The 12,320-nt window shown below is 34.3% G+C and overlaps 1 protein-coding gene and 1 pseudogene across 1 annotated transcript; one reads left to right on the plus strand and one right to left on the minus strand.

Annotated features, from left to right (window-relative positions):
- Window positions 1-4,678: 4,678 nt before the first annotated feature.
- LOC143690106 (olfactory receptor 6C68-like) lies at window positions 4,679-5,590 on the plus strand. The gene has a single exon (XM_077168095.1). The coding sequence runs from the start codon at window positions 4,679-4,681 to the stop codon at window positions 5,588-5,590; it is 912 nt and encodes a 303-aa protein (XP_077024210.1).
- Window positions 5,591-10,548: 4,958 nt separating this feature from the next.
- LOC143690640 (DNA-directed RNA polymerase III subunit RPC9 pseudogene) lies at window positions 10,549-11,769 on the minus strand (annotated as a pseudogene).
- Between the last annotated feature and the right edge of the window lie 551 nt (window positions 11,770-12,320).

Consider the following 12,320-nt stretch of genomic DNA (forward strand, 5'->3'; position numbering starts at 1 on the left):
TACTGAATTATGTATGTGATTGTGGTTGAACATGGTAATAGAAGGAGAGCTAGAGGATAAAACATGGGATAATGGAACACAGTGAATCCTGCTGTGAATGATGATTGTGGTTAACAGTACAAATAAAAGAATGCTCTTTTATGAACTATAACAAAGGTATGTCACTATTATGAGGTGTTCATAATGGGTGGTAAATAGAAAAAAGTACACATAATGCAAACTTTGGACAATAGTTTGTATAATATTCCAATACTCTTTCCTCAATTGTAACAAAGGTACCACACAAATACAAAGTGCCCAAAACAGAGGGGTAGAAGGGAATTTTGCAGCTTTTACATTACCTTAATACAAACCTACAACTTCTCTAATTAAAATTAATTAGTTAAAAGCAAAAAAAAAAAATTAATTAATTAAAAGCAGAAAACAAACATTATGGTAAAGGAAAGAACCAGATACCTAAGTACTACATATGCTATGATTCCATTGTATAAAATATAAATATAAATACATCTATAGAGACAGAATTTGATTACTGATTATGTAGGGCTGGGGGAAGATACAGGAGCTGAGAGGTGACTGTGAAGGGGTATGGGTGATGAGTTAAGAAAATGTTTGAAAATTGATTGTGATGATGAATGTGCGACACTGTGTTTACATTAAAAGCCACTGTTTGTACACTTTGTATGATTTCTATGGTATGTGAATATATCTCAAAACTGCTTTCAAAAAAGTGTAGAAATGCAATTTATCAAAATTAAGAATATCTGCAATTGAAAAGACAGTGTTCCAAGAATAAGAAGACAAGCTAAAAATGGGTTAAAGTATCTGTGAATCACATACCTGAAAAAAGATTGAATCAAGACTGTATAAAGAATTATCTAAACCAAAAACAAAACAAAATTTAAAATAGGCAAAAGGTTTAAACAGACACTTCAACAAGGAAGACATACAACAAATAAGCAAACCAAAAGATGCCTGAACTCAATAGCTATTAGGTATATGCGAATTAACCTCACAATCTGATATCAACTAGTATGTCTACAATTACAAAGATTAATCATACCATGAATATAGACAAAATAAAACACTACTACATTGCTGATAGGAATCCAAAATCAGAAAACCACTTTGGAAAACAGCTCACAGATTTTTAAGCATTTGAACATATACCTCTAAAACCCATCCATTCCATTCCTAGGTACTTATTCAGTAGAAATGAAAGCACCTACCACTTCAGAGACCATGGCATAAATGTTCCTAGCATCTTTACTTATAATTGGCTGCAAAATTGAAATGATAAAATATATACACACAGTTATTATAAGAAACCAGATTGTGATATACTACACTTTGGATTTTTTCTCAGAAATTTAACAGATTGAATTATATAAATGTACATAACATTGATGTATCACCAAAAAAAGTAGGCTGAGCAAATTAAGCAAGATGGAAATGAGTTCATACAGTACGATTACATTGATATAAAATTCTACAAAATGCAAACTAATCTATAGTTACTGAAAACACATCAGTGATTAGCTGTGAACCAGCAAATTGCCTAGAGGGAAGAGGGAATGATTAAAACAGGAACAGGGTCACTCGAGTGTATGTAGCATATGTTAATTACCTTGATTGTGGTATTACTCCTGAGAGTATATATGTGTAAAAACTTATCACATTGTACACTTTAAATATATGTAGTTTATTGTAGGTCAATTATATCTCATAAAGCCATTAAAACTAAAAAGCAAAAAAAAAATTTGATGGAGTTGCCTGTATAAAACTATAAACCACATATAAAAAATCAGCACAGACACTTGGAAAGACTTCTTATAAATGTAGAATACAAAATTAACATATTTATAAAAAGAAAGTATGAATAGACCTGAAACATGAAAATGTGCATTAATGAACTAGTTACAGTGAGAAATTTAAAAAACAAGCTAAACTTAAGGTAGTTTTGCAACAATGTACAACATTTCTGTGAATAAGAAATGTTCATAGAGATAAACATCCCTTCTTATTCATAGAAGTGTTGCATTTTAGCAATAATTTGCACACATATGGAAAAATATTAGTATGACAATGCTTTTGATAGAATATTAAATAACTATTCACAACGAAGAAATTTAAACTTAATTTAGGCATTATTAAAATAAATGACAACATTTTCATACAGCCAACTTGACTAATATAACGAATTAGAAAGAAAAGAAATGTATATTATGAAACACCTTTAAAGACAGAAAAGCATATTTACACATCTATGTTAATATTGAGAGCATATGTTTATGCATTTTTAAATCACACCTACAATATAATGGTATACTTAGTGAAAGAAAATCTGGTAGGATAAGTCTTTCAATGTATCAGGAGCCTTATATAATTGTATAAACTTTTCTTTCTGCCTATCTGATTAAAAAGGTCCAACTATAATAAAAATCCATATCATATAATAAATGTTTGTATTTATATATTAGAGGCTATTGATCTACAAAATACTTAAGTAGGAATGAAAGCTTTAAAAATGATTCATGTTATTCAACAAAAATAGTTGTCCTCCATGATCTCTATCATTCTGTCTCCAAGGACATGGTCCCCACTGAAGCCTTGTTTTTTCGATTTTTTGCCAAAATTCATTACTCAGAAAATTCACTAATGATTCTACGTCACAAAGGATGGCTTTTTTGACTTGCTGGCATATTCGGCAATTTTAAAAAGTCATGCTTTCCACTGCAAAAGCATCTCTCTTTCCTGATTATTTAGAATATTGTCCCTTCTACCAGTGGGTTGAGTTGCTGACACTCTTGCCTTTAGAGTGATTCTTTTTCTTTTCAATGATGGAAAGAGTATATATGGGGACTTATATCAGGTAGTCTGTAAACCCTGCTGAGGATGGCAATCCCAGAGAGCTCTAGGCATACCCAGACATGCCAGTAAAGAAGATATAAACGTATTCATCAAAATATCATGGTCAACATAGTCATAATATTGCTGTTTAAACAACCAAAAGATGCTCTGATTTACTAAGAGAAACGTAAGTATGATGATGCTTTTCTCTTCGATTATAATTCCCTTTGTAGAATTTGGTCATATTTTCCTCCTGAGAAGAAAATGGATTTTAATGATAACTTGTATAGTTGGTCATGTATCCAATATGTATTTATTATGTCATTTTTAGAGAGTTTTTATCATGTATATCTATGTATATATGTATATCTTGTGCGATCCAAGATATCATTGTCTGGAAGGATTTTATGCCTAAGAGGCACTAAAAATTCCATACCTAACTTAATCTAAGAAGTATCCATGGCAACATTTGCTACAAATTCAATGTCTTTATATGTTTAGAAGAAACATGGTCCTATACCCCCTCATCCCATCAAACCCACATTCCCCACACCCACAGACTCCCTTAAAGGATAACACATTGGCTCGCACTGAAGAACTCTGTGTTCATTTCACACATTTGTTTGAAAGACAGAATAAACAGAAATCAGTAGGTTATAATTTATTACCAATCTGTGTATTAGATTTCCTTAAAATAAGTTTTCATATCTTGGGAAAATATATTTTAAAGACTAAATGCTTTGAGTTTGAAGGTCCAAGTAAGGTTTCACAGTAATGCATGCATTACCCTACATATTAGGGAAAATATGGAAGAAAATAGGTGGGCTGCAAAAAAAACATGATTTAAAGTGTTGATAGTTGCTGATTGAGAATTAAATTCCCTAGAAGGCTTCTAAATTCAGTTAAATCATGTGCCACAGTCACTGCTTCATCTGTATATTGGTAACACTAGGAAATATGCAAATACACACAGCTAAGTCATACCACAAATCAGTGAGAAGAGAACACAGGAGGTTAAACAAGAAAATAAAATTGCTCCTAAAACAGATTGGATACAAGGGAGAAAGTTTTCCTATTTATTGATGTTAAAAATCTCAAGCCATGAGATAATGATTGTATAATGGAATTATTTGAGTCCCTATTGCATAACTAATGTTCAACACCTGAGAAATATCTGTGAGGCATCTTACAGTCGATGCAGAAGCAAAAGGTTCTGCAACAAATATGTTATTTTTAGGCACAAATGGAATCAATAAAGAAAAAGTTATTTGTTTGAACTGAAATTCAGAGAGGAAGGAGGAGGCAGTCACCGCTTTTGTCAAAAGTAAAAATAACACACATGTTCATAAAAAATAATGTGTCTATTCAGGAAAAAGGTAGATTATATAGGAGTGTCAGCAGCAGGGCTTAGAGAGAAAGGGGTTTAAACACTTGTCATAAAACTCAACGGGGAAACAAAAATCTTGTTTGGGGACAAAGATCACAATTCCTCCCGTAGAATGTGTACATTGAGCAGAAGTTTATCTGTTATTACTGCTGTTAAAAAAGATATGTTGTGTCATGAAAAAGAATGAAATCTAGTATGAAATTTTATTACATAATTTTTTGATTTGGAAGAATTCTTGAGAGCAAAAGGACATCATTGCTACCAGGAAAAATACATCTCCTCAGCAACCTATTTTGCCAAAAGGTAAAACTAAGCGGCGAATAAGAGTAAAACATAAATTTTTAAAGTGTAGTAGGGAAATGTAGCTGAGGTTTAGAATAGTTATAATGATCTAAAGAAAATTTCTCTGAATATCTCATACAGATTAGGCAGAAATCAGTGATGAGAAACGGTACAATAACCACATTCATTCTGCTGGGACTGACGGATGACCCTCAGCTACAGGTTCTGATTTTTATATTTCTATTTCTCACCTACACATTGAGTGTAACTGGAAATCTGACCATCATCACACTCACCTATGTGGATTCTCATCTTAAAACACCCATGTACTTTTTCTTACAAAATTTCTCCTTCTTAGAAATATCTTTCACATCTGCATGTGTTCCTAGGTACTTATATAGCATAGCAACAGGTGACAAAGTCATTACCTACAACACTTGTGCGATCCAAGTGTTTTTTACTGACCTCTTTGCGGTAACAGAATTTTTTCTCCTTGCTGCCATGTCCTATGACCGCTATGTGGCCATCTGCAAACCCCTGCATTATGTGACCATCATGAGCAAAACAGTCTGCAGGAGTCTCATCATCTGTTGTTGGGCATCTGGTTTGTGTGTAATAATCCCACCACTTAGTCTGGGTTTAAAACTGGAATTTTGTGACTCTAACATTATTGATCATTTTGGCTGTGATGCATTTCCCCTAATGAAAATCGCCTGCTCAGACACATGGTTCATAGAACAGACAGTTATAATCTGTGCTGTACTGACCCTGAATATGACTCTCACTTGTGTAGTTCTGTCCTACACCTACATCATCAGGACGATTTTTAGATTCCCCTCTGTCCAGCAAAGGAAGAAAGCCTTTTCAACCTGTTCTTCCCACATGATTGTGGTTTCCATCACGTATGGCACGTGCATTTTCATCTATATGAATCCTACAGCAAAGGAAGAAGTGACCATTAATAAAGTGGTTTCTCTGCTCATTTCTTCTATTTCCCCTACATTGAACCCCTTTATTTATACCCTGAGGATCAAGTTAAGAAAGCCTTCAAGGATTCAATCAAAAGAATAGCATTGTTCTCAGCTAAGTAAAGTAAATGGTATACGAAGAAAGATTTCAAAGGTAAGGATAAATAGTCCTGGATGTTTTCACTTTGTTTATTTTTAAAATTACCTATATTTCAGCTACATTAATTTTCTGAAAACATCTTTATGACAGCTTGCATTGAATACTGCTTAAGCCTTTCTAGTATGTTCATTTGTCATATGACTAACAATCTTTTGCATCTCACTGAGAGAACACTTCAATATTTTTCTTTAAAAATATAATTTGGACTGAAATTAACTTCATAATATTAAAGTTTAAGATTTAATAAAATTCATTATTCTAATGAGGAAAATATTGAGTAAAATCCCTTGTTACTCTAGTCTAACAATGATATTCAAATACATGTAGTGAGTAAGTTTATATAAAAAAATCTATTAAGGATGAAAAATGGCATGAAATAAAAATATGAACAATCATTTGAAAGAGAAAGATATCACTTTCAGTATTGAGAAAATTTAGGATTAAGATAACTCTAAATTATACTATTACAAACACAAAGTAATTCTGAATAAAACTTAATAAATGTTCTTTTCAATCTATAGCTAAGCATTATAAAATGTAAAGAGCAGTTTTACACAGAAAGAAATATGCAACCTAACTTTGTGCAGTAATCTATAAAATGACTCAAGAGTGTAGACTGAAGGATAGGAGGCAGGGTTTACATCCTGGATCCCAGAGACTTAGGTGTAAAATCTCAAGATCAATGTGGTGCCAGCACTTGAAATGAACCAAAAGAATAAAACAGAACTGTCAAATCATTGCACACTCGATGAAACTTTGACCTATAAAATCATGCACATTTTCAAGGAGTAAAATTTTTTCAAAAAATATGTTCAGTTGTATATTAGGTATATTTCATGTACTGTGCCTACACATAACACTGTAAAATGGATGGCATCTAGTATTGTTCATAGCTTGACAACTTTTCTTTTCATCAGTGGTACATGGAATATGGAATGTCTGACCACTGGTGTTTTAAAATTGTTGAAATGTGGCATATGCTTTTTCCCCATGAGAATGTTCTTATATATACTGTAAACTTAAGAAATTTAAATAGGAAACTAGCAGTATTAAAAGAAGTTGATACTCTAGCTCAATAGCAGTAAGCACCTAGAAATTAATGAGATGATAGTCATTTCAGTCACAGTAATTATAAACATTTATTGCTGTGGTAGTTAGATTCAGATGTCAACTTGGCCAGGTGAAGGCACCTAGTTCTGTTGCTGCAGACATAAGCCAATGGTGTGTGAACCTCTTCTGTTGCTAATTACATCTGCAGTTGGCTAGGAGGCGTGCCTGCTGCAATGAATGACATTTGACTTCATTGGCTGGTGCTTAAATGGAGAGTGCAAGGTAGCACAGCCCAAGCAGCTCAGCATACCTCATCTCCTGCACTCACAGCTCAGCACAGGCCTTTGGAGATGCAGAAAGGAATCACCCTGGGGAAAGTTGTTGGAACCCAGATGCCTGGAGAGAAGGCCAACAGAGATTACCCTGAGCCTTCCCACATAAGAAAGAACCTCAGATGAAAGTTAGCTGCCTTTCCTCTGAAGAACTAACAAAATAAATCCCCTTTTATTAAAAGCCAATCCATCTCTGGCATGTTGCATTCCAGCAGCTAGCAAACTAGAACAATTGCCAAAAGAATAAATTTGACATAAAAGGTACAAGGCACATTTAAGGAAAATATAAAACCTTTTAAGGAAATATGAGATACGATTTGAGTGAAAGTTAGAAACTCAATATTCTTGGATTGTAATTCTTAATATGAACATGTGTTTGCATATCCATGTAGAACTATTTATGCATTGTGGAAATACCATTCATTTATTAATTTATTAGTAAGCAGTTTATTTGTATACAGTCACCAAGCATGTAGAATATTGACGGATGACAATTTTTTAAGCAGGATACCTGCTGAAGGAAATGAGCAATTCAAACATAACAAAGGGTAGAATAAGATAAAAAAGACAATAATAAAACTTATCAGATGATTTCATTCATATGTGTGGGTTTCAGTATATATATTTGTCAGTGAGCAAAGAAACATTTCTCTAGACCGATTTCCTTATTGAAGGATAGGAAAGTTAAATATATTTTACAAAGCGAAGAAAAATAAGTTGCAGTACATTTTGTTAAAGACAAACTAATTTATTAACAAAATAAAAAATGCAAAAAAGGGAAACTTTACTAATATATAAATGTTTGTGTTGTGAGCAGGGATGTTAGGGTGATAACATACATACAAATTTGTAAGTAGAGATTACATCTATGGAAGAATATTTGCAGAAAGATGATAATCTATGAATGTAATTTACTCATTGCAACCAGAATGGAATTTTAAACACATGTGTATTTGAAAAGCATGACTCATGATGACATGATACTGTTTATAATACCAAAATAAGAGACTACTTTATATATTCATTAATAGGAATATATATACACAATATCTTAATCTTGTGGGATACTGCCTAGCCTTTAAAAGGAATAAACAATAATTTTATTTTTCAAAAACTCATTATTATTTTCCAATTGGGCAAAACTAAGACTCTTGTCTTTTATTTTACTTTGTAACTCATATTAAAATATGTAAAATTGCTAAATGAATGAACATCTAGTGAACAATTTGCTTACATTTCCAAAATAATTCTTGTTAACTCATGCACACAGATATAGTTGATAGGTTTTCAACCCATTACAGCTATCATCCTGATTGATGTTCAAAGGTTACTCTTTATGAACACTGAGCCTTTTCAAGTTGATTCCAAAGTCCTTTAGATCAGAGATGCTAGTATTTGGTATGCAAAAATGTTGCACACTCACCATAAATACTAGTGGGAGACAAAATAACACCATCTCAAAGATAGTCAAACACCAATCTTCAAAATTGTCAATGTTACCTTTCATTGCCATAGTTGAATTTACAGATGTGACTTAATTGAAGATTTTGAGATGAGGAAATTATCCTAGATTATCCAGGTAGTACAACTTAATCAAAAGAGTCCATATAATTGGAAGAGGGAGGAAGAGGAGTAAGAGAAGGAAATCTAATCACCAAATGAAAGAACAGAGTGAATGATGGCTACTAGCCAAGGAATGCTGACAGCATCTAAAGCTGGAAAAGGCAGGGAAACAAATTCTACCCCTAAAGTCTCCAGAAGAAACACAGACCTGCTGATACATTCTAGACTTCTTCCCTCCAGAACCATCTGAAAATAAATTTGTTTGTGGTAGCTTGTTATAGCAACGGGATACTAAAATATTTCATACTGCAATCCCAGGACCTAATTTCTTTCCATTGGAAATAGTATTTGGAGACCACAGTATGGATGCCTAAATGAACCTGATGCTCTTGGTTGAGCCATTGTTTCTAGGTCATTTCATTGGGTAAAACCAGCTAATGTGATTTTTATTAAGTTAAAGTATGAATTCACAGTGATGCTTCCAATTCAAACTTCAAAAAATAAAGCCAAGCAATTCCACTAGAAAATGAGTCAATACATGGGCAGACATTTCACCAAAGAAAATATACAGCCAACAGATAAATACATGACAAGACATAAAACTTAGTAGGGAAATATATTTCAAGCATAATACATTCACTACATGTCTGTTAGATAGACAAAATAAAATATAGTTATGATAATTAAGACTGGCACGGATGCAGAGAAACAGTATCATTCATACATTCCTGTTAGGGATGTAAACTCATACAGCTACTCTAGAAAGTAGTTTAGCATTTTTGGACAGAGGATAGATTCACTCTTAGAGTCTCCAGTAGGGAAAAACCCTGTAGACACTTTGATTTCAGTTTTGTTTTGTTTCATTTTGTTTTTAAATCACATTTCACTTTATTTCCCTCTATCCATGGCAAATTAAACCCTTCAAAGATTTATAAAACTTCTCAAGCTGGAAACATTTGCTAACTAGGTTAAGTTCTAAACACATTCAGAGAAAGCATCTAACACACTTTAGGTTAAAACCCAACATTGAAATAGGCACACGCATACTTGATAGACAAATCAGTAAGTCAAATTCCCAATACTTGAGAGTTAAAAAAGTATACTCCTCTCCATTAATTTCCATGTCGCCTGTAAACAAAGTTCAGTCATGCTTAGACAGTGTGGCTAAAACTAATGTATGTGCAATCAGTTTATAAGGGGCTGGACTGTAATAACCTGAGAAGTGGGGCAGGGGAAGGAATACATTTAGCACTAGCATTGAAAATGTGTAACATTACAACAAAATGAGAACTATTCCAGAAAACTGATGTCAAATATGTATTTTCTTCCCCAAATAAGGAAAAGAATGAATGAGCATGGGAAATCAGATTTTAGCAGTATTTCCAGTTCCTAAGGCAACCAAATGCCTGGAGTTATTAATGCTCCAAAGACAGAATGTTAACAAATTTTTTGTTAACATTTTTGTTAACATTTTGATAAATATTAGAATAATTAACAAAGTTAAGTATGCTAATATTTGAATTTCAGTGAGTGATGCAACCTTACAATAGCCAGCAAATTCAAATTCTTATTATCTAACCTCATGTCTGCCCCAAAAAAGGGCTATATAATTGGGCCCTTTCTTTAATATCAAACGATTTGCTCCCTGTACAAATAAATTCCACCTGGCCTCAGCAGGTCCCTGCAGAGAGCTCCTCCTTCAAGACAACAAATTGAAAGTTATCAGAAGTCAGCCACCACTGTACCAACTGTTCCTGCTGCCTCTATCAGTCTGACTCAAGGGCGTCTTTGCAAAGCGAATGAGCTGGGGCCCTAATAACTAAGACTAAACAGTGGCCAGTAAACAAGACTTATCCCAGTAGTGGAAAGGAGTCTGCAGCCCAGAGGAAAGGCTGGCCAGGCCTGGTCTGTTCTTATTGGTGCTGCTGTTTAGGAAGTTTCCCAAGTTGAGCCAAGTTCAGTGGCTTATTTTAACCTAGAACAGTGATTCTAGGAATTTTTAGCCATCTAACTAGATTCTAACAATCTAGTTAGATTGTTAGAATCTAATTAGAATACAATCTAGTTAGAATACATTCTAACAATGTATTCGAGTCAGTGCAAACTAACTAATCAGGACATAGCAAAGGAAATAGGACACCTTACCAGCCACATACAGGGGGCCTCCTCACAACTAAGTTGGAGTCCTCAAGGAAAAATACTTGTACATAAAAGGGTCTGTTCATTATCAACCTTAACTTGGTCCTCACCTCTTTAGCTCTCTTCTCTGGCAACCTTAGCCTCTCTTCACCATGTGTCTTCTCCCTGGGGCACAAATTTTCCTATTAAGCTTATTTTTGAGAATAGCTTATTTTTGTGACTTACCCAACTAACCATGAAATCAGGCCTGTCAGAATAAAGGGTAAATCCAAATCAGCCATCCTCTGATGGGTTCTGGAAATGGCTGCAGTGGCTCTCCATTCTACCAGGTGCTCAGCAAGCTGTGCTCTTCTATATTGGGTCGTCTCCATCCATTGCCTCCTCATTGGTATTTTTCTTTTACTCAGCCTCTAGCCCTGCAGTTAGAATGCTTGTGACTGCGTGGCAGAGAGGCTGATCTGCTCCTCCATGAACTGCTCCTCCCTGTTTCCTGCCATTAGCAGGAATTCAACAGCACTCAAAGGCTTGTGAATTAGCAGCTGAAGATTTTCAGCTTTGATCAACTTGCAGCTCTTCATTACTGTGAGAAACTCTCTGACAACATCAGACTCTGGTGCCTGCATGGTGCTTTTGATATGCATTTTAATGTTTCATCAATGATAGTATTCAAGTTCTGTTGCCCAGAACTGTGCTTATTCTTTCTGAATTTTTTATGCTGCACTTTAAGATCAGTTAGTAACTGGAACACCTCGTTATTACTAAGTAGTACAGAATTGGCATCCTTCACTTCCCAGCTGCCCAAGCCTTCTCACCTATGGATGCCACAGGATGAGGCACATCATGCTATGCCAATTGCTGCTCTACTGATTTTGACTTTCTAGACTGTGATGTTTCTATTGTTGAAACACCAAATTCATGGTCATAAGTTATGGCACCCCTAAAAAAACAGCTACATCCCACACGGATAAAAATGGGAAACTGCTTCCCTTTAGTGTACCTGGTTGGGAAAGAGAAGGAAAAGGAATAAAACTACGTCATCTCCATGGGACCGGATGGGCAGTGTTGCATAATGATTCCCAAAAACCAGTCTGTGAACAACTGTACAATGATTTCTGGAATATGGTTATGTAAACAAAACAGATGCAATCCAAAAGTACTGAACAAAGGTCTCTAGTCAGATAGAGTCCCTGAGAATCTATGTGCACAGGAAAAAGTATTTTGATTGTAGAGAAGACATGGAGAATACTACTGTAATTATACCTAATGCATGGTATGCCAAATCTTACTTTGAATCTCTCTGCCACAGCTATGAGGTATAAATATATGTTTGTAAATATATTGATAGAATGAACAAACCTCTCTTTCAAGCAATAATGCACAGAATCACAAACTATTTTGTGAGGTTCATTTGAAAACTCCAAGTGATATATTAGCTATTGTGCTGGCTTGAAACTGTTGTGTACCCCCCAAAAAATGTCCTTTTATCTTCATTCATATTTCCAGGTGGGATATTTTATTGTTTCCATGGAGATGTGACCCACCTAATTGTGGGTCAGAGCTGTTGATTAGGTGGTTTCTGTGGAGATGTG

This window comes from Tamandua tetradactyla, chromosome 7 (assembly GCF_023851605.1).
Source record: "Tamandua tetradactyla isolate mTamTet1 chromosome 7, mTamTet1.pri, whole genome shotgun sequence".
NCBI classification, from domain to species: domain Eukaryota; kingdom Metazoa; phylum Chordata; class Mammalia; order Pilosa; family Myrmecophagidae; genus Tamandua; species Tamandua tetradactyla.